Below are 22,066 nucleotides of genomic sequence, written 5' to 3'. Positions count from 1 at the left end.
AGGAGATTGTGTTGTTGCAAATGAGCAGCTTAAAGCAATCCTGTTACTGAATGTGACACTTGACAGTAAGTGGAAGGCAAGAGACAGGTGCTGTTTTGGAGCCCAATGATAATTCATTTAAAAGGGATACAATACGGTTGCCTGCAGTCAAACACTGGGTCAAACCTATTGCAAGCCTGAGTCTGAGACTGAAGTCCATTTTGGGACAGTGGAAAGGGTGTTGGGCTGTCCACACCAGCCATATGGACATGGAGGAGTGCCAGAGTGATGTCTTTATGTCTTTAATGCCAAGCCATGCTGGGAAGGTGCATGGCTTGGCATTAAAGACAGAAAGGGTCTGCGTCAACACTGACAGCTGGCAGAGATGAGCACTGCTGCTATATGGGCAATACCAAGAAGTTAGTAAACATCAGAGAGGGTAGGGCAACTGTTTAATTTGTAGTGGTGGCATTGGAGAAAAATTTTAAGATCTGAGGAGTGCTGAAGAATAAAATCTACACTCATAGTTAGTAGTAATGGAACCATGCTTGTTTCACTTTCACATGAAAGATTTGTTAGCTAAATTGATTGGCTTCTTCTACACAGACCAACAATTCCACTGAAAAGCTCTTGCTTCTGCTGATGGCTAATGAAGAAGAGATTTTTTGTTAAAGCAGTGGAGTGAGTATTTGGGGTCAAATTCAGCACTGATACAGATACAGCTTCATAAAAGCTAGGGAAGATGCATTTCAGATTTCTATTTTAGTTGTAAAAGATGGTTACCCTTCGAGATGGTTACCCTTATTTTGTTTCAGACTTTCATTTTTTTAAGAAGAGGAAAAAGAGTGCAGTACATGTGGCTAATTTACTTGAGTGAATTCTCCTGTTAATTTATGTCAAATTTCATCTTGATACAAGGTCTCTATATAACATGCTACAATGTGTTTTACAATATTGGGCTGGGTAGCAGCTTAGATCTGGACACCTAACAATAATGAATAGTTACTGCTTCCCATAGAACCTTCGGAGCACCACAGACACCAGCTCCTTCAGAGCAATGCAAAGATTATTTGTCCTAAAAGGCTTTGTGATTTCCTACAGTGCTTCACATAAGCTAATGAAACATTCTTGCAGATTTTATGGGAACTGGCTGATATAATAGTGAGCTGTAACCAAAAGCTCCTCACAAGGGCCTCTAGGCTTGTAGTCCTGTACATCTCACAGATCATCCTCCATGTCACACCAAAAATACAATTTAAATCCTCCTATGATAAAGGACTTGAATGTTGTCTGTTTGATATATGTGCATTGATTTTCTAAGTTGTATTTCTCCGATTTAAGTGAGATTTGTGAGACGTGTTTTTGCTTGGAGAGCAGTTGGCTACCAGAGCACAGAAGGGATAAGTGTAAACAGTAGTTTTGTCTGCTGTGGTATGCTGTGCTAGTAAAAAATAGAGAGCAATTACCAGCTGAGAGAACTGGGAACTAAATGCAACAACATGTAGTTGCATCCAGTCCCATACTCTGTCCATCAGTCATGCCACAAGTAGAAACAATAAAGCAGCTTAATAAAAGAAAGAAAACATTAAATATTGCTCCTTGTTTGCATAAGATTAAAAATGAGAAAACAGGCATGAATTTATATTAATGTGATCATATATCAGAGCATGCCACCAATTACAGTGTGTCACACATCTGAAAAACAGATTATTTTAACCATATTCAAGTTTATTGTGGTTAGTTGCCATGAGCTTGAAATGGAAGATTTAACTTACCTTACTGTCTTATTAGATTGATGTTCCAGAAGAAGCCAACAGGAAAAGAACACCCTCTTCATCACAATGTATTAAGTGAGTCAGATAAATCTTATTTTCATTCTCGTGTTGATTTACAAAGAATTAAAAAGGAAGATTAACTTTGAAGTGGGGGCTCTCTGCAGTGACATTAATAGGGTTAAGAATTTATTCTCCAAAATATATTATAAAATATTAAAATACATGTTTTAAACCCCTTAATGTTTATGATGTTTAATAAGACTCATATTTAGGTAAATGTATTTCCAGCACTTTCTTTTCTGATTTTCAAACAACTTGTACTAATATTTGTGGGCAAGAAACAATTTTTCTTGCTCTTTATTTCTCAGTGATGTTTATTGGATTTTGGATTTTGGATTTTCATTCATTCCAGGAATTAAAGCAAATTCAGGCAGAGGCAGGAGCAACTAGTGTCAGTGGGATCATTCAGTTGTTCTTTAGATGAAGCTTTGTTTGTCAGAAACAAAATTTTATTTTAATAAGCTGCTTCTGCAGTTAACAAAGAAACAGAAAGTTCTAGCTCTGTCCTGAAAGACACATCTTTGCAAAGATACTGAGTGAGGGACAGGGGTGCAAATCAAACTTCTTACTTTGGTTGTGCTATGATAATATAGAAAGAATTAAAGCCTATTACTGTTTTTTTTCCAGCATGGCATTTCTGATAAACAAAAATTTTCTTAGAGTAATTTCTTAAATTTAATCTATTAGTTTTTTTAATAATTAAATCTATTTAAGTCGGGGGAAAATAATTAGGTAGTTTTTCAGTATTGACCAAAGTACATAAAATTTATCAGATGCATTGATGTTTCTTTCTTTGATAGACAAGCTGTTTCCCCTATATATAATCTGATAGGGATGGATTTTACAGAATAAAGTATGTTAAAGTAGATAAACACTAGCTTCTTGCTGTGAAACCTTCATGTATTTGGGACAAATAACACAACACTCATCCCCCACCCATGTTTGATTGCATCTAAATGGGATGCTAGCTCAAAAAACAATCAAACTCTTTACAAAAGTGTGTCAGGACACTTGCTTGGATATAGGCAAAAATATGAAATTGGACAGGGGACCCAGAAACAAGAGTTTTTATTATTGCTTGGAAGGGAAATAGGGTCTTTTGCAAAATACTGTAACAGCCAGGAATTTGGATGCAGAAATTGCATCTTGCTTCTCCAGACTGTATACTCATCCTCCTCAGAAAGCAGAGATGAGAATCAGGGCTGGACCCAAATTTTCCACCTGTTCTATCTTTAGTGCATTCTTTCATCCTTTTAATTAAAATATCAATCCATATTTGGCACACAATGCTGTCTTGTATTAATTGGACAGTAATAATAAAGAAGCAAAGTAATTTTCTCTTTTGTTTGTGCAGAGGTCCAAGATGTGTAGCCCGATTTGAATACATTGGAGATCAGAAAGATGAGCTCAGTTTTTCAGAAGGGGAAACTATTATCCTGAAAGAGTATGTAAATGAAGAGTGGGCCAAAGGAGAGCTCAGAGGCACATCTGGAATTTTCCCCTTGAACTTTGTGGAAGTGATTGAAGATCTGCCTGGAACAGGTATGAATATGTTTACAGAAATCTTCAAGAGCATGGTTTTGTACTTAATGCTTATAGACAGCATATAGGAGAAAATTCCAAAAGGACAATGAATGCAGAAAGGAGACAGAAAGAGAGGGAAGACCATTCAAAAAAAAAATCAAAATTAACAGTAGAACTTCTTAAGAAGCTATTCTTAATAATGACTTCAAATATCTAAAATCTCTATCATTAGTAACATTCTGAATAGACACTGCTCCTGTTCTAAGTTGTGCTTTACTCATGTAGGTACAGAAACAGCACTGAAGAGTAAGGTGGAGGTTTCGTCTTCCCTTCGTCAGGTAATAAAACTTCATAGGTGAGGGATCAGAATTTATGTATAGATTTAGAGACTCTATTACAATGTTACAGTAACTGCAGAACATGACACAACTCCCGCAGCACACAATGCTGCACAGTCACAGCCTCAGTTCTGGCTCTTGGCCTAAGCTGATTGAATTCAGAGCTTCTGATAAATTAACATTAGTAAATTTTTATCCTTTGTGCTGAAGGAAATTCATGTTAGCTCTATTTTAAGTGTTGCTGCAGTGATCTAATTTTGAATTTATTAATCCTTTGCCCTGCCACCAGAGATAAAAAGGAATGTGGCTGAGCGTAGATGAAATTCTGTGGTGGTAATTGCTGAAATGCCATTCTAGCCTACATCTGCAGCAGCACCATTGTATGGGAGAGTGTCAGGACACCCATGTGCTGTACAGCTGCTTTCAGCAGGCTTTCAGCATCAGTTTTTGGGCTCCATTCACGCTTCTAAAATTAATGCATCTCTTCTGTTCACTTGAATAGAACAACAGACGCTCGGTAGAGTGGTGTGAAGCTCTTCATGATTTTACAGCAGAAACCAAAGATGATTTATCCTTCAAAAAGGGAGACTACATCCAAATACTGGAACAAGTAGATTTGGAATGGTATAGAGGAAGACTGAATGGAAAGGAAGGGATTTTCCCAGCAGTTTTTGTTCAGACCTGCTCAGGTACAGTGCTCCTACTGGATGGCAAGTCATTATTGCTGGGGTTGTGCCAGTCATCACAGAGTTGTGGGACAACACTATGCCACTGCATTAACAAGGCACACACCACCACAGTCTTTAATATTCTAAAGCTAAACTTAACTTTTGAACCAACTTCTCTAATAATGGCAGTATAATGTTCTAGTCAGTAAGTAATCTGCGAGGTCACACAGACCCTGGGATGTTTTTAAGTGTGGTTTGGGCACAGGAGAAACAGGGCCATTGAGCCACCCTTAGGAATAATTCGGGGATACTGATGCTGCTTCATCTTCAAGCAGAAAGCAGAAAAGTCAGATTTTATACATGTCACCACTGGAAAGTTCAAGTTAAGTGAGCTTTAAATTTAGTCCTCTTCGAAGCAGAACTGTGAGACTGTGTTTAGTACTGTAAAATGAACTAGTTGCAGTAGAGTTTTTTATTCCAGTAGGACAGTGAATTTGTTACAGCAGTAGCAATAACACTGGGACAACCTGTAGCACAATAATGGGGAGAAAACATAAGAATGACAGGAAACCTCTCCAGAAACAGACATTTATTTCACACCAATGCAAGTAACATCTCTTGTCCATGTTCTGCAGCAAGGGTAGAGCTGTCACAGCCTGGAGGAGGGAAGAAAGGAAAAGCCAAAGCTCTTTATGATTTTCATGGAGAAAATGAAGATGAGCTTTCTTTCAAAGTAAGTACTTCTCTTAAAGCAATTTCCAAGAGGTCTTATACTCCTAAAGAGTGCTAAGAAGTAAGATTCAGCCACTGGGAAAACAGGCTTTAGACAAGAAGAATGAAGCACATAGAATATGCATAGATATTAACACATTTGATAAGTGGTCTCTCTAAAAAACATTTTTGCCCTTACCATTCTTGTTGCCTATTAGCAAAAACCTTCATTGAAGACACGGAAAAGAGCTCAGGAGTTGCAGAATTCCTGACTTCTCTGATCTAGTAAGCGTGACAAGATAAACAAACCTCATTTTGTAGTACATTCATTTCTTGATCAGTTGATATGGTCAAGGGAGCCTCTTTTTTGGACTAGAAAGACAGCACTGAGTAGGAGGTAATAGTAATAGTGCCAGTGTGCCAGTTGTTCATCATCCAGGCCTCTAAGAGAAACCTGGTACCGCAAAATCTTGAACTGGCAACACAATACAGAGTTGCCATGGGAACTAGGGGAAAAATTAAATACATGCTGGATGCCCAGATCATATTAAGCACAAACAAGAAACAGAGTGCCCTTGAGATTCTAAGTGGTGATTTAGGTAACCATGTTTTCAAAAGCAAATTTCTGAGAAACAATAGACTTTCACAGTAGCTGAAACACACAGTATCTTCTCTTCTAAAAGTAGCAAAGTAGCAACTTCATCATTAGCAGCTTGCAATGCTGACAGGATAGATGATGCTTCAAAGCAGAAAAGGGGAATAGAGGTACTGGAAGAAAGGCCAGTATTTCAGATGAAGGGTGCATCATGGGGCAGTAAAAAGAACAAGGACCAAACACAGGAGCTGCAGTTTAAATGGCCACACTGAGCTCTTGGATTGCTTTTCCTTTTTGGGGGAAAGTTTTTAAGTGCAAGAAAATACTGGGACTAAATTAAAAAAAAAAAATTTCCAGTATTTTAAGAAAACAAGCCCTCGAAACACACACTAATAAGCAGTAAAGCAAGGTGAGCCAGCTCTCAACATACCTGGAGAACCAAAGCAATATGAGAAAATTATTTTTCAGCATAGACAAGTATTTACCATAAGAGAAACTTCAGCTGGTTTTGGCAATCTCCAAGAGATGTAACCAACAGAAGATAATAACATGTTCTTACTTCTGGCCACATCTTACTTCTCTGCTCTTTGATTGATATTAATTGCTTCTAAATAAGATCAGCTATGCATGCATTGACATTGCCCAGTAAGCTGTACTGACTCACATTACTCCTTCTCTTACAGGCAGGTGATATGATAACAGAGCTGGAATCTGTAGACGAGGACTGGATGAGTGGAGAGATACTAGGAAAGTCTGGGATATTTCCCAAGAACTTTGTTCACATTTTAAAAACACCATGAAGTGTTGCCTTTGTACTCCCTGCATGTGGGAGAGAATGTTTTCTACCCTAAAGGCACAGCAAAGACATCAACGTGTGTTGACTATCAATGTTTTGCACTACTTTTTCTAGACAGTCATAGTAGTATCTTGAAGTCAAATAAGAAAATTGGAGTCTTTTGTGACAGTGTATGTAGTCATGTTTCATGATGCTCAGAGAGCAAAACAAGCAGGATTTTTAGCAGTTTCCAACTAGGGAAATACTGTGGTGCAACACCATTTTAACTTATATAGCATTCTAGTATGTTTACTCTCTGGTATTACATTTACCATGCACAAAGTCTGCATAACATAAGCTGCTTTGGCCTTCTTTGAAAACGTCTTAAGATCCAAATTTAAAGAGTTGTTTTAATATATAATTACAGCACTCAGTATGTAGATGAAGTTTGATATTCAGGTTTCATTACTGCTTGAGTTCCACATTAGCGGTAGAATCCACTTGTTTTATGACTTAGAGGATAAGAAAAATAACTCGTATTTCATAGTAGAAAGGTATCAAATCTAATACTGGTAAGAGGGAAAACGGAGAAATAAATCCTTGTGTAGTATCCTTCTATTCTTAGCTCAAGCTGCTCATACAGCAAGATCACAGAGGTAAAACTTCTAAGTATTTTGCCTCTTAACAAATTCTATTTAAATTGGTATGAATCATCTTAGACCTTCCTCCCTTTCCACAAAATACTTTCCAAGTAAAGGTTTAGTTTTTTCTACTGCCCACTGTTCTTCCAAGCACCACCATACTCTTCTTTCCCAGCTGAAGTTAGCGACAGACAGTGTTTATTGAGCTTTCTCAGATCTCAGCCATGGAGTAGCTGCACTATTCCAACTATTTGCCCCTCCACTCCCCTCATAGAAGTGGAAAGCCAGTGTTCACTCAGTCTGCATTTTATTTGTCACTCAAGCACTGGAACATACTTCAGTAACACTATTCCTATCCTTACATGAAGGATATTATACAGCCTTGGTTTTAGCTTTCAGCAGACATGGGATTAGTTTCCAATTTGTTGCCACATACCAACTATACTGAGCATCCTTATAAATGGTCTGGCGAGGCCTTAAGGAAAACACGCCTGGCAAGAGGTTACTCCAAGCAGCTCTAACCAAAGCACGTGGTAAAAAGCAGCACTGTAGCTTGACTGACAAACTGAGATGGACACAACTGAGGCAGCTTCACCTTACAGGAACTTGTAATAGTCAATTACTTTTTGTAACACTTGGCTTCTGACAAAATAGTTAAATAGTGTCCTGATTAACTGCTAATTCCACCAGACTGGAATAGAAGAAATTATGCTGCAGTTGGCTTTTTCACTGCTGACAGTATTCCACCACTTCTGCAGTAGATCACAAAAAGGAACCAGTAGGCTGATGAGTCATTACTGCAGAGAGCTGCAGGTCACTGGGTATCGAGTTACCCTCAGCAAGACTTTCCTTCATGTGTTTGGCAGTTCAGGCTGCAGAAGGGCCAACAGGTGAGTGGTGGATGGAGACTGGAAACCAGAATCATGGTGATCAACCTTGAGATAGCTTTGACTGAGTCATGTCTCTGCCAACAATTTCCCTGGTGTGAGCTCTAAGCACCACAGCAACAAGTACCTGCTGCTATGAAAGATCAGGGTGCACCTCAGCTGGGGCCTGAGCAGGCTGGGGGTGGCACTGTGCTATGGGTACTATCACAGCAGGCAGAAACAGGCTGACAGCCAAAATGGAACTGCAGGACTGCCCCCCAGCAAGGAATGGGCATCCAGTCCCAGTGGCAGACTGGAGCTCACCTGAGGGAAGTCTGAGGAACCTGCAGTGCAGACGTGAGGGCCTTGCCACTGTTCACTCAGTGGAGTCACTGCTAGGCCACAGAACTTGCAGACACACCCCCCCCCTTTGTTTTCTGTTGTGTATTTAACACAACTGGGAGATGAAGACCACACAAAATTTTAATGAACTGAGAACTGGACTTCTACTTCCATTAGGGGATTAACATGATAAAAAACAATTATGAATTATGTTCTGTTCTAGAAGGATGGAAATGCAACAAGTTGTACAGCTGTTACTCAGTTTTAGCATCCCCAGCAAACCTACCCAGAACTCCTGTGGAATCACATGGAAGTCCACAGCCACAGACAGCCCAGCCCACTCTCCCAAGTTTTCCCATTAGGAGATTCTAAATGTTCTTATTTATTCCAGAACACCAGTCATCTCCTAGAGAAATCCAAGGAATAGCCAGATACTTCAAAGGCATACTGCACCAGTGTGGTGGTAGGTGAGGTGAAGTGTATGATGTTTACTTACTGTTTGTCTGGCAGTTTTCTAAGGTTTTGATACAAGTCTCAAAAGTAGAACTGATTTTTTAATATTTTTTTCAATTTCCTCTTCCCCAATTTTATAACTGTGTATTGATCAGTTGTTTTTGTAATTTCACTGAATGTTTAAAGTCAGTGCCTGTCCGTAGACAAGATCACTCTGCTGTATGTAATCTCCTCCTCCCTGTAGGGCAGGGCGGGAGTAGCAGCAAGGCCTTTTACTCAGAGCACTGAGTGCCATCTAAGGGCTGCTCGCATGGCTGCAGGCAGCTGAAACGGCGTCGGTATTAACGCTGAAACACAGGAGAACCTCGGCTTTTGCACGAGGGGATTTCCCTAAAACAGCGCCCAACATCACCATGAGACTGCATACAGATCACACATAAAATTCCCGAGGTGTACAAAAAGCCGAGAATGAGGTGGAGTGCAAATCTTAACTGCAATATAGTAGCAAATTTCAGCTGTGACCTTGAGATCCCCATGCATTAGAATAAAAGCCTCACCAAAATAGTTTGTTTGACCCATCCTCTAAAAATATCTTCAGGAAGATGTCTTTGTTCTGTGTACAATTAACAGTGTCCTAAATAAACCTTTGTTAAGTCCAGTAAGTTTGTTATGGTACCTCTGTAAATTAAGAATGTATTTAACCAATAAATTTTTTATAATTAAGTCATGAGAGCATTTTAATTGAGCTTTCCACTTGACAGCTTTATGGATCTCACTCTGGTTATACATTTAAGCCAGCTGCAAAGTAACACCTCACCCGCAAATACAAATAATAATCAAATAAATACTGCATCCCTTTACCAGTAGTCCAAACTCCTCAGAGTACCTGGATTACTTTAACAGTTTATTGAAGCCTTTGGTCTTGGGCACATTTCACACTCACCACCTGCAGAATCTATGGCCTCTTCTACCTGCAGCAACCAGCTGTCACCCCAAGGTATCACACATGCTGTAGTTCTCACTGTGACAAAGACATGGGCTGATCCTGGGCTCACGGGCAATTCTGCACATACTTGGGGTGTGCTCTGCTGCTTGCTGCTCTCAGAGACCCTGAATTGTCAGCTGGTATTTGTTGAGCAGATACAAAGGATGCACAGTATTTTTCTTCCTGCTTTTCCCCTCCATCTGATACCACATTACAAAGTCTGCATTCACCCAGAACCTCTACATGGCAATGCACTGTTCCAAACAATACATTTAGAAGCCTGAAAAAAACCCAAGTTCTTGTTCTTTCCCCAAATCCTCCTGGACTAAAGCTTTTTGCAACATACAGTCCTCAGACATTCAAGTAAAAAATAAAACTTACAACTTAAAAAATACAGCTGTCTGGGATTCTTGGAGGCAGGTAACACCTGCCTCAGCAGTACAGATGGAAAAAGCAACAGGATGCCTTTCCCATTTCAAGGTTCTGAGTGTTAAGCACTCACTCCACTTCCTTCCACTAATCAAACTGAAGAAAGCTGAACATGTAAAAACTGTAACTTGGAATCACAACACAAAATCACATCACCTGCAGCATTCTAAAGTAAGTTCAAAAGCACTCTTCTCATTCTGCATATTGCTTGGTCAAAAACAGAATTATCAACTAGGAGAGTGTGAAAATCCCTGACAGGGAACAGTACAGCCCTCATGGGTAGAATGGCCCCTCTCCTTTTCCCTGGTAGCTTTGTCGGAACAGTAACATTTCACTATTTTCCCTAATTTCTTGTCCTAAACTCTCTAAAAGCCAACTGCAAGAGCCACCTCTCAAGTGACCTCTGCATTTTGCTCTCAGGTTTTAAATCACTACCAACAATTTAATAGAACTAAGTTTAGATTTGTTCCCCTATTCTAAACAAAACACACTGATAGTGCAGAAAGCTCATTTTAGCCAGAAAAAAACACTCTTCCATTTTTAAGCCAGCATAAACTGAACACAAAGCAAAAATGCAACTGTTAGATAATGGACAACAGAGTCTTAAAATTATTCAGCAAATAATTTAGAGTGTGCTTTGTTTTCAGAACATAGACCATTTCCTTTTTACAGCATTTTTCCCCCCTGAAATTTCACGGTTTTTAACTGTGATTACAGTCACCCCTCAGTTCTGACAGGTTAAAATCCAACTCCACTGCTTGAGCACATTATGCATTTCTGCACTGCTCAAAATCAATGCTGCTTCCATTATCATAATTACAACTTTTAACTTCTTTACACCTTCTGACCACCATAGACCACACCTATATCAGAAGAGGTTGTATGAAATTACCACCCAGGAACTTAATACACAAAATTCTGAAGTCATCTGGGTAAATCCGTAAGACTTGCTGTATCACCACTTCTCACACAGGTTTCCCTGTGCATTTCCTGCTTTCCCTGCACTGCTCCTCTTTGAGGCACCTCTCACCAATACAATCTCTGCATACATACACAAGGGTTTTTTTGGTGAGAACCAAAATTACTGGGAACAACCAACATAGAGAATCCACAAAAAGGACAACCCGCTTTCATCCACCCATCTCCACGACAAAAGTGGAGAAATACACAAGTACTTCTTTATAACTCTTTTTTTTAAACCAAGGCTGTAGGTTTACCTTATTGAAAACTCATCCACACATCCATTATCAATATCGTCCAGTAGCAACACAGGCAACCAAGCATTAGTTCTGTATATTAAAACCTTTTATTTTCCACCAATTTTTAGTTTCACACAGACTCTTGCACGGGCGGCTCATATCCATCAGCTCGCTCTACCTTAGTGCCTGCCTCATCTCCAGAGGGCTTTCCAGCACCACCACCTTCTCCATGCAGCTCCATCAGCTTGCCCACTAAAAAGAAGCAATGACAGAAATAATAAGAGATGGACCTATTTAAACCATGTTAAATTACTCAATTACTCATCCATCATACACAAATTAAACCATCAGAACATTCTGTGTAAGTAGGACCACTGCAGACAGCTCCTGCACAGAGATGCTGCTGCAGTGACTGACAGTCAGAAACAAGCAGTGAAACAGGGCTAGGTTATGAAACTGCAAACCACTCTTTTTTCTATGAAGATCTGCACTCAAGAACCTACAACAGCATTACACGGGAATGTCAGTAAGTGGACAAATAATCATTCCACATCATCTGGGACCAAAACATTTTGTCATCATTCATTCCCAAAGCAAAGCTTTTAAACATTGAGCAGCAGTTCCACGTGAAGATCAAGAAGCTCCAAACTGAATGCTCACTACTTGGCTCTCAATCCAAGAAGCCACACAGTGGGACACACTGTTTCCCTACTACAACTACTTCAGCTCACTGATGCTGCTGTAACATCTTCATCCAACACAAACACATTTAAAGTAACTCCCTTCCCCACCCCCCAAATGTCTGCAGTAACTTACATTCAAACTTGGGCTTCTTGAGCATCTTCACCTTGCGCACATAGACATCGTGCAGAGGGTAAATGGACTGACAGGCCTTCTCGATGTCCTTGCCAATGCTGTCTGGGATCCTGAGAAATCAGAGAGCACCACCATGTTAAACACTGCCTGCTTCTTCAGCAGCAACTAGGCTTAAAAAAATCCTTAAGAATACTAAATATTCTATGGAAGTTTACATCAGCACTTTGACAATTTTTATCAGATACATTTAGATTCCAAGCCATTTCCCTTGCAATGCCAGAAGAAACACAGAGTAAGTGTGCCCATTTTGAGAGCAAATCTGCAAACTTTTGGAAGGAATCACCACACTTTGGAAAACTCTATCAGAAGATCTTAGAACATTCACAGCCCCAGCTGATTAGAATTACAACTTTAGTTTGTAGAAATGTGAACCACAAGTTCCCTGGAGAGTGATTTCACATTTATGCAAACATGACAGCAGATTCAAGTCAGACAGGATGCAGAGACTAAGAGAAGCCATTTGCAGAAAATGGCACTTGGCTTTTGCACACGAGAGGCTCCTTGCCTAGTCTCTGACAAACAGCTCGTGATGCACCAGCACTCCCAAGGACTCAGCAACAACCAACCCCCAAACAATGATTTAAACTGTAGGGAGAAAAAGAGAACGTGGCCAAAGCTTACAGCTTGTTGACAACTTCCTTCAGGTCGTTGGTCTGCACCTCCCGGGTCATGATTTCCATCATTTTCTTGCGGATCTGCCGGACCTGCTGGTGCTGGGCATAGGAGGTCTTGCGGATTTGGTTATTGCGCTTCTTGGTGAAGCCCACGCAGAAGAGGCGCAGCAGGTACCCATCCGTAGTTTTGACATCCACGTGGGCTTCAATCATTGTCTGAATGAGAAAGAAATGAACATTTACCACCCACATGGCAGACAGGCTGCCCCACTCCACACACCTGAGTCGCTGACATCTGATGCCACTTCAAACACAGCTCTGCCAGGCACCAGTGGTTCCCTCCCTCCCTGAAGGCACTGGAGCAGTGCAGACCTTGCTCCTTACTCACCTGCCATTTTTTGACCATGGAGCACATTTTGTCCCGTGTGAGGTCCATCCCATGGAAGTTGGTCAGACAATTTTTGCCCTGAACGTCCTCAGTTATCAGTTTAAACTTGCGGAAGGCAACCTCATCGTTCTGCAGATCAGCCAGGCTCACTTCAAACACACGGCCCTTCAGCCCATCAGAGGCGATTTCTGTGGGATGAAACAGAATAAAACACCTTCTATTAACATTAGAAGCACATTCTTCAAATCAGATACTGGATTCCCTCTGGAATCCTGTTTTCTAATGGTGATCACAAAGCCAGTAAAACTGGAAAAGCTTCCTTTTGGGAGAAATCTTTTTAAGATAATAACATTAGGTGTGAGACATAAACTGCACCATACTGCAGAGTCCACCACATGCAGCAATTTGCTACAGTAAGTATAAAATAAAAAAGTATATATAAGTATATATAAGTATATAAATAAAGCGGTTACAGAGTATTTGGAAATTTTGAACAATAATGAAAAAATGAAACAAAAAGCCACAAATACTCAGCAGAGATGAAGCAGCAAACACAGTCATTTCACAGCTCCTCTCCTAACGAGGAACCATTTAAACACTGGCTGGTTCACACTTCGTTTTGCAGCAACCCTCATTTTATTTGTTTCACATGTTACAGTTTGAAGTAACAATCATCAAATAACTTTGAGTGCAACCAGCAGCATATCATGAAACTCTTTAGCCATTCTGCACAGCTAAGCTTCCAAAAAGTGTTACCCCTGTCCAGACACCCCTGTATTCCTAACCTAGGCTTCCTCTTCCTCAGGTGTGTCACACAAATAAAACCAGCTTTACCATTCAGTGTTCACCTCAAGTCAGCAATTCTGGCTCTCATCTTTACCCAAAAGCTTTAAATTTCAGAAATTTCACTGTCTTCATGTGCTGGTCGTTACGATCCTATTAGGGCTAAAGTCTCCTGTGGCACTGTCCCACATCTCCCCCTGTGACACTCAGAACTTCTTCCAAACTCTTTAACTTTTCCCAGATCTCACCCGATTACCACAAGAGGAGCTCACTGGAGACTTCAGGCCCTTCCTTCCGCAGTCTGGCATTCTTGTACCAACAAGGACCTAGCGTACGAACTTCCCTGCAGCAAAGCTAATTTATTCAAACAACTCGGTCAACCCAAAAAAATCAATCAAATCACGCAACTTTAACAACTTCCAGGTTCATCGCAGTACAAGCAAAACCCACTTGTCAGCAGTTTTTAATCCAAGAAGTTCCTTAATCCCTCGGAACTAGCACGTGGAGCAAGCACAAGCCTCTCCACCGCACCAACCCCAGCTACTCACTAGTGCCTTGAGTCCTGGTGACAAGCGTCTTCCCGATGTTCCGGATATTGAACATCGCCGGCGCTTTGACATCGTACCAGTCCTTCTTGGAGAAAGGGTCGACCCTTAAATCAAAGGTGGAAGATATTTTTTAACGCCTTTCTCAGGCCGAAGCGGGCTGCAGCAAGCCCTTGGCCTCCCGCTGCCCGCGCCGCTCCGCCGCCAGCCCCACGCCCGCCGCCATGACAGCATCGGCGCCGCTCCGCCCGGGCCGCCGCCGCCATCCGCCCGCATCCCCGCCATCCCGCCGCCGCGGCGCCCCGCCCGGCGTCCCCGGGCACCGCCCGCCCGTGCCCGGCGGTCCTCACACTTTCTTCTTGGCGCCCTTCTTGCCGCCCTTGGTGAGGCGCTTGTTCTTCCCGACCGCCATCGTCCGGCCCGGGCCGCGGAAAGGCCGGGGCGCGCGCGCTCCCGCGAGATTATACGAGAGCGGCGCTCGCGCGAGACCTGCGAGAACGGGCCGGGAGGGGGCGGGACGGCCTGCCGGGATGTACCACGGGGGGACGGAACCAACGGCGCGGGGGGGACGGGGGGAGCTCGGCACAGCCCGCCCTGCCCGTGAGCGCCCCCGCCTGGAGCAGCCGCTCCTTGCACCCTGCGGAGCGCCTGTCCGGGAAACCCGATCCCTGGGAGCGCCCGGCCCGGGACACCCGATCCCTGCGGAGCTCCTGTCCCTGGGAGCGCCCGGCCCGGGACACCCGATCCCTGCGGAGCTCCTGTCCCTGCGCCCCCCACACCCACCCCACCCCCCCACCCCCCCACACCCACCCCACCCCCCCACCCCCCCACACCCACCCCACCCCCCCACCCCCTACGGAGCGCCCGGCCCGGGACACCCGATCCCTGCGGAGCTCCTGTCCCTGCGGAGCGCCTGTCCCGGGACTCCCGGCCGGAGCACAGCGCAGCGCTGGGAATGGCAATGCCCGAGCGGGGCCGCTGTCCGGGCGGGAAGAGCCACAGGGACGGCGTTGGCTGAGCCGACTGTACCCGGACTGTACCCTCCTGCCCTTTCTGATGTCTTCAAGCTGAGTTATCTGTCCCCAGGCTGAATGTTGTCACCTGTTGTAAACGTGACTGATGTCGTCTGATAACTTCCACAATGGAAGTTGCTTGATAAAGAAAAGGACTTTGTATTTCGAGTATCGGGTGAAGAGTACGTCATACAGATAAATATGCATCGATAGGCGGGAAATATGCATTAGATAGGCGGGCTCATGTACATTTTCCTGTAGAAAAGATGTAACTTTTTACTCCATGGTGTGTTTGGTTTGTCAAACCTCCCCCTCGCGTCCCGCGCAGAATAAACAATGTCTCCTTTCCAAACTAGACTGTGTTTGGAGAGCTCCTCAAATCGGCAGCTTTCCCAGGCCGTGGCGCACTGAGGGGCAGCCAGGAGTCAGTGGTCTGGGCTGCCCCAAATGCCTCGGCCATGGCTCCTCTCCCCACTGGCACGGGCAGGGATGGGACATGGAGCAATGGTGGCCAGGACAGCGACAGGCAGCTGGGACTCCCCTGGGACAAGAGGTGACCACAGGTTGTGGTTCACCGATCAAACCTCACAGCAGCCTCTGGCAAGGATATGCCTGAGGCTCTGCCAGGCAGGATGGGATCCAGCACAGGTACCTGCAGCATGCCAGCTAGAGACAGCCCTTTGCCAAGCACCCAGGCTTGTTGCTCTTCCTGTGGACACCATCCCTTTTCCACCCACACCAGGACAGTGGAAAGCAGAGTGTGTCCAAGGGGTCATGATGAGAGTCCCCATCTTCCTTGCATGCCCAGCCAGAGCAGGGTATTGTCAGCATCTGAGAGTCAGCAAGGGGGCTGTGCTGACCTTCCATGTCTGCAAGATTTTGGCCAGGTGCCTGAGCTGTTCCCACCTTAGGGGCTGTGCACCTTTGAGGAGGATTTCTTCACAGGCTGTACAAATGCCACCAGAGCCCAGGGTAGAACCCTCTGCACCTTCACTGTGGCCGATCTTGAAACTCTTAAGCTCTTTTGGGAAAGGTGCTGCCCCAGACTAAGCCTACCTCATTCTCTATTTGCCACTTCCCATAAGAGTCTCTCTGATGCCTTGGAAGAGGTGCCACTTGCACCTGTTTGTGACAGCTTCTCCTGGGGACTGCATGCCTCTCCCTCTGGAGGGGACATGCTTTCCTTGGGGGTCCATTACAATGGTCAGGGGAAAGGAGTATTTGATGGGCTCAGGCTGGCTTTTGGCTCTTTGCTTGTCTCTGTGTCAATGTATCAAAGTAACTGGGAGTGTATGAGGAAGCAGTGAGGAAAAATGCATCCTGGCATTTTTCCCAGGGCTATGAATTTGCCTGCAAGAGGACACGTGGAAAAGGAACACATAGGTCCCTTAGCACTGCAGAGTAGCTGTGGATGTGCCATATCTTCCAAGAGTTGTAGGAACATCTGTCAGCTGCCCCAGAGGTGATGGTGACATCCTTCCCCTCACCAGGGAACCAGGTATTTTGCCCTGCCACCCTAAAGGACCCAGGTATCCTGCCTTTCATGAGACAGGTGGCCAAGGCCAGAGTGGGCAGGGGCCATCCAAGGGGACACACACAGACAGTCACATGGTTCATTAATGACTACCTAATGACCTTGGGGACCATGAGGGTGAGTGGGGCTTCCTGGACACCTGACTCGCCCCAGATATCCACAGGACTTTGCCCTTTACTCTGCCCCTCCTCCTGGATCCTTGCCCATTGGGCACGGCTGGGGCCAGTATAAAAGAGGTGCAGAGGAGTGGGAGGGATCCTGGAGACACCGAGGCCATAAGGGAAACTGAGGCGCGCACACAGGTGGGGGTGAGGGGTGCATAGGGGATCAGAATGTCACTGGGAGGGGTCTGTGAGGAACCCAAACATCCAGAGGGGAAGGGAGGCTGTGTAGGGCATCCGGATGTCGGGGCATGGGGGTGGATCTGTAGGGGAGCTGGGGATCTGAGGAGCATGTAGGGGGTGTTCCAGAGGGGACTGAGGTTTCTGGGGAGTGCACAACTGTAGGGGACCCATCCATCCACGCGAGATCCACAGATGGCCCAGTTGTCCAGGGATTGGCCCCCATGCATTGGGAGGGGATTTGTATGGGGCCCAGGTGTTTGGGAGGGGGAATCTGCAGAATAATCAAGCACCCAGTGGGTGGCCCAGAAGCCCAGATGGCCCTAACGCCACGTTCCCCAGGTGTCCATGGCAGGCTGGGTGCTGTGCAGCACCCTGGTGCTGGCAGCACTGGCAGGGGCGCTGGGCGAGACCCGCTACGACAAGTTCCTGCGGCAGCACGTGGACAACCCGCGGACAACGACGCTGGCGGCGCATCGCTACTGCGAGACCATGCTGGCGCGGCGGCGCGTGACGGCCCCGGGCAGGCCCTGCAAGCCCTCCAACACCTTCGTGCACGCCCCGGCCGCAGAGCTGGTGGCCGCCTGCTCCCAGCCGCCCGACGACAAGGGGTTCCACAGCACCCCGAGCGCCGTGAGCCTGACCACCTGCCGTGTGCGCGGAGGGGACACGCGGCCGCCCTGCGCCTACCGCGCCCGGCAGCTGCAGCAGCACGTGCTCGTGGCCTGCCAGAACGGGCTGCCCGTGCACCTGGCTGGCACCTATACTGCCCCGCAGTGAGGCCTGGCACGGGGGCGCGGATTCTCCCTCCCCTCGGGGGCTCCCTAAGTGCTGGCAATAAAGGAGGTGTCACAGGCCTGGGCTCCAGCATCAGCTTCCGGGGGGACTCTGCGATCTTATGCCTCTCTGGGTGCCCCTGAGCCCCTTGGGTGACCCCAACCTTGTCCAAGGGGGACTTGGCCCCCATGTGCCTTATAAATCCCTGGGTTGTCCCAGCCTCCTGGGTGTCCCATATCCTCTTAGGGTGTCTCTGAGCTCTCCTGTGCCCTCTCCCCTTTCTTGTGTGTTCCACAACTCCCACGGATGCCCCATAACCACCACCACCCTCCCAGCCCAAGGGCACCCTGATCTGCTGGATGTGCACCCAGCTCTCTCCCCAGTATCCTGAACCTTTGGGTGTCACATTGCTTTCCTGGATGTCTGTAACTCCCACAGGGCTTCCCAACCTCCCACATGCCTCATAACCCCCCTGGGTACCCCCAAATTCCCCCATGTCTGCCCCATAAACTGTCAGATGCCCCCCAGTCCCCTCTCCTACATGCCTCTGACACTCTGGGGTTGAAGCTATTTCTGGACCCCCATGGGACCCCCAAGGGACTGAGCCCTGGCCAGGGCCACACAAAGCAAATACCTGGGGTCTCTGCAAATACAAGGGTTTGATCTCTGCTTCTTGCTACCTTGGTTCTTCTGGGCTTGGAGGAGAATTCTACCTCTGCACCTGTTCTCTGGTAGCTGAGATCATCCTGGCAGTGACAGAGAAAAATATCAGCACTGTGATTGGCCCCACAAGCTCTGCACTACAGGCTCTGAAGTGCATGGGAGAGGTGGCACCCATCCTGGGCAGACAGCTCTGAGCCACAGTCCCAGAGCAGCAATGGCATTTCTGGGATGCCCAGCATGCTGGGGCTACCTGAGTCTGCTGGAAAGTCTGGATGACTCCTGGCATCTCCCCTTTGATGGCAGGGCAGCTCCACCCCTTCAGCACCTCCCATCCTGTTATTGCACTGTTGGTTCACTCCTCTGCTGTGTTTTCTCCTAAGAAGCCACTCTGTTTCTTCAGAATAAGTTTGTGTCTGTTCTTCATGAAGGCTAAAGGGAAAAAACTCAGCCACAAAGGAATCAGGATCATCCAGAGGGTGTTGTGGCTTTTGCCACAAGCAGCAGTGGGCCACTTAGAGGCAGTGGTCAGCAAATTTTTAAGGGCAGCAAGTAGCAAAAAGCCTGGGAGGGACTGGTGCCTGAAAATAAAGGAAGGATCTCTGCAATATTATTTCTTTTAAATCACTGCATTTATTTCTTAATTTCTTCCTCATTTAGATACTTTCATGTCCTGTCTAACACAGTCAAACATAAAGTTGTGAGGTTTGTGGTTGATTCTGCTCTGAAACACAGGAACTATCATCTCTGCTTTGTAGATGAGAGTTGAGCAGCTTTCCTAAGGTCACAGAGAAAGTCTGAGACAGGAGCTCAGTTCAGACCTCCTCAGCCCTATTTAATAGTCTCCCTTCCCATTTATGTGCTTTCTTTTTCTGAAGAAAATCATAAGATGCAACTAAACATGTTTCGAGAACAGCACTATTTTGCCTAAAGCTTGTTTCTGAGTCATATCTGCTTGACTTTTATGCCCAGAGTTTGCTCAGACAGTGGTCATTTTGCCCTGCTTGCCCACTGTATTGTCAAACAATTAAATCCTTTGCCAGGAACTGGCTGTTGTTTGTTTAGCACAGGGAAATGAAACAAATAATGCTGACTCACATGCTTCATTATGGCTCACGAGCTTCCACCGCCTAGCCTTTGATGGTATAAAATGAGAGGTATGAGCAGTGTGTCAATATTTCCAGTGCTACTGTGGAAATTTGTTTCTACTCCTTGAAAAGCAAGGGCATTTTACAGAACCATAGCAGAGAATTGCTTAAGCAGGCACTGCAAAGGCCTTCAGAAATATTTACTCAGCCAAGTCAAATATCAAGCTCCATGGATTTGGCAGAATGAGTCCTGTGAAACCAGGCTATTGCTGCACGCCATGCACGCCAAAATTGACATGGAAAAAGCTTCTTTCCAGTACTACTGCTTGCTCTTAAAATACACCCTGCACAAATACAGCAAAACACCAGTTTCTATGCAGCACATCCACCTTTCTTGTGGGCTTGGACCATTGGGAAAGGAGCTGCCAGGCTGCCTGGGGGCAGCACGAGACAAGCAAACATCCCTTTCCCCATCCAGCAGTGATACTGGGGGTCCAGTGTCTCTCAGACACCACCAAGATACTGGGGTCTGTGGTGCTCCCCCAGTCATGGCTCCTCAGCTCTGTCCCTATGGCATATGGACCTCAAACTGTGCTCCCAATCAGACATGTCCTGCAATCCCCCTTCCCCGAGTGGGTGACACGCTGGGCCCCCAGGGTTCAGAGTCAGCTGTGTCCCCTGCCACACAGGGAATGATCTGTCCCTTCCACTATCCTTGCAGAGGTTCCTGGGCATGGGGGCAATGCCTGCTAGGAAAAGGGGAGCTGCTGCCCAAGGTATGGTGGGGACAGCACAGGCAAGGGGGGCATAAGACAGCAAAGTTCTCAAATGCAGCTGTGGCACTCAGCTGAGGCTTAGGTGTCACTTTCCCCACAACAGCTACACATCAGAAATCCCAGTGTACTTCTCCAGTTCAAGCATTGACCCTAAGACTCAAAACCTAGAACTGCTCAGGCTGGAGAAGCAGCATGAGCTACCATTCGGGAAAGCACCGGAAAAGCCTGGAGCTAAGAATTTCTATTTATGTGAGACCAAGAGGCCACACAACCAATCTAAAAAACACATAGCTGAAAAAGACTATTGACCTCTGGTCTGCTGGGAATGCTGCTGCAAGGTGCCAGGACCCACACCAGAAACAGACTAAAGTGCCCAAACTCAAGGGATTTTTGATTAGGTTAACATCCCACACCATACAGGCCCTGTGCTAATACTTGTAACAGTGTTTGTCACTAAATTGAAATTTAGCATGCAAAATGGATTCAACCTTGTGTTATATGGGGTGGTTGAATGTTTGGGTACTTCTTGAGTCCCACTGAGTATCCAGCTAAAGCTTTGACAAGCCACTTGCCTTGCAAATTATCTCCCTGTTGCCATCACAACTTGGATCTGTCATGGTCAGTGCCTGTCTCCTTCAGTGCTTTCCTGCAGAGCTGCCGCCAGCCCCTTCCCTACATCCATGCTTAGAAACTGAGTCATCTCTTCATCTTATCTCAGAAAAACATGCTGGGCTCCTTTGGACAGCTTCTCCAGCTCTTTCATCACTCTGCTGGCCCATGTGAGACTACATGCAGTTAGAGCCAGACCTTCCAGAGTGATGTGTCCAAGATGATCCACGGGATGGACAATGGTTCCCAAGCCAGAAAGCTCCTGCTACCTGTACTGGAGGGAAGGGGACCCAAAAGTCAGATGCAAGAAAGGCAGTGTATAAAAAATTCCCAGCGGTCGCAGTTGGAGCCATCCCACATTCTTCCAGCAGGCAGGGACGTGCATAGCCTCCTCCCTAAGGGGATCAGGGGAAATTCATTGCAAATGGGTGCCCAGCCAAGGAACTATCCCCTCCCATCAGCAGCAACCATAGCCAAACAGATAAAAATAAGAAAAATCCAGGTGAGAAGCCTGGAAAAGATTCACAGAAAGTACACGAAGTGTCAAAAAAACCTGGGGAACTAAAATTCCCCAAAAGAGCAGGCTGTGTCTGGAGGTGAATCAAGGCTTGAGGAAGGCACTCATGATTTTCTCCCTGTTAGAGCTGGGAGGTAGGTAGCTCAGCTAGTGACATCCTGTCCCAGATAAGCTGATGCTGGGCTCTCTCCAAATGTCCCAAACC

The 22,066-nt window shown here is 45.6% G+C and overlaps 3 protein-coding genes and 1 non-coding gene across 10 annotated transcripts in view; 2 read left to right on the top strand and 2 right to left on the bottom strand.

The window, feature by feature from the left end:
- SH3D19 (SH3 domain containing 19) overlaps nucleotides 1-9,450 on the top strand; it is an 82,372-nt gene extending 72,922 nt beyond the window's left edge. For 6 of the 7 annotated variants that reach the window (XM_085058485.1, XM_085058483.1, XM_085058487.1 and 3 more), the window contains 6 exons: nucleotides 1,771-1,829; nucleotides 3,169-3,356; nucleotides 3,624-3,676; nucleotides 4,179-4,365; nucleotides 4,980-5,077; nucleotides 6,334-9,450. In XM_085058485.1, coding sequence (XP_084914611.1) covers nucleotides 1,771-1,829; nucleotides 3,169-3,356; nucleotides 3,624-3,676; nucleotides 4,179-4,365; nucleotides 4,980-5,077; nucleotides 6,334-6,450 — 702 coding nt within the window. In that variant the 3' untranslated portion in view covers nucleotides 6,451-9,450. The remainder of the gene's footprint in view (nucleotides 1-1,770; nucleotides 1,830-3,168; nucleotides 3,357-3,623; nucleotides 3,677-4,178; nucleotides 4,366-4,979; nucleotides 5,078-6,333) is intronic. The other variant, XR_014851677.1, reaches the window with a different exon arrangement.
- A 1,978-nt stretch (nucleotides 9,451-11,428) lies between these two features.
- Nucleotides 11,429-15,057, bottom strand: RPS3A (ribosomal protein S3A). The gene is made up of 6 exons (XM_085058505.1): nucleotides 14,897-15,057; nucleotides 14,550-14,653; nucleotides 13,219-13,406; nucleotides 12,838-13,046; nucleotides 12,157-12,266; nucleotides 11,429-11,592 (listed from the first exon to the last, which is right to left on the bottom strand). The coding sequence occupies exons 1-6, from the start codon at nucleotides 14,956-14,958 to the stop codon at nucleotides 11,471-11,473; spliced, it is 795 nt and encodes a 264-aa protein (XP_084914631.1). The 5' UTR covers nucleotides 14,959-15,057; the 3' UTR covers nucleotides 11,429-11,470.
- LOC146438154 (small nucleolar RNA SNORD73) lies at nucleotides 11,860-11,927 on the bottom strand. Its single transcript, XR_014852137.1, has one exon. It is a non-coding gene; the product is annotated as a small nucleolar RNA SNORD73 (small nucleolar RNA).
- A 2,219-nt stretch (nucleotides 15,058-17,276) lies between the features above and the next one.
- Nucleotides 17,277-18,290, top strand: LOC146438152 (ribonuclease CL2-like). Its single transcript, XM_085058482.1, has 2 exons — nucleotides 17,277-17,395; nucleotides 17,777-18,290. Exon 2 carries the CDS (start codon nucleotides 17,783-17,785, stop codon nucleotides 18,212-18,214), a length of 432 nt encoding a protein of 143 aa, XP_084914608.1. The 5' UTR covers nucleotides 17,277-17,395; nucleotides 17,777-17,782; the 3' UTR covers nucleotides 18,215-18,290.
- Nucleotides 18,291-22,066: the final 3,776 nt, after the last annotated feature.

This window comes from Lichenostomus cassidix, chromosome 4 (assembly GCF_008360975.1).
Source record: "Lichenostomus cassidix isolate B80296 chromosome 4, HeHo_3.0, whole genome shotgun sequence".
NCBI lineage: Eukaryota > Metazoa > Chordata > Aves > Passeriformes > Meliphagidae > Lichenostomus > Lichenostomus cassidix.
Note: the sequence above shows the minus strand (reverse complement) of the source record. Positions and strands in the feature narration are given on the sequence as shown.

Coding starts and splice junctions, on each gene's coding strand:
- RPS3A (XM_085058505.1), bottom strand. CDS start 14,958: ATGGCGGTCGGGAAGAACAAGCGCCTCACCAAGGGCGGCAAGAAGGGC. Junction 14,654..14,896: donor AAGGGCGCCAAGAAGAAAGT/GTGAGGACCGCC, acceptor CTTTGATTTAAG/GGTCGACCCTTTCTCCAAGA. Junction 12,267..12,837: donor AAGGAAGTTGTCAACAAGCT/GTAAGCTTTGGC, acceptor CTGATTTCTCAG/GATCCCAGACAGCATTGGCA.
- LOC146438152 (XM_085058482.1), top strand. CDS start 17,783: ATGGCAGGCTGGGTGCTGTGCAGCACCCTGGTGCTGGCAGCACTGGCA.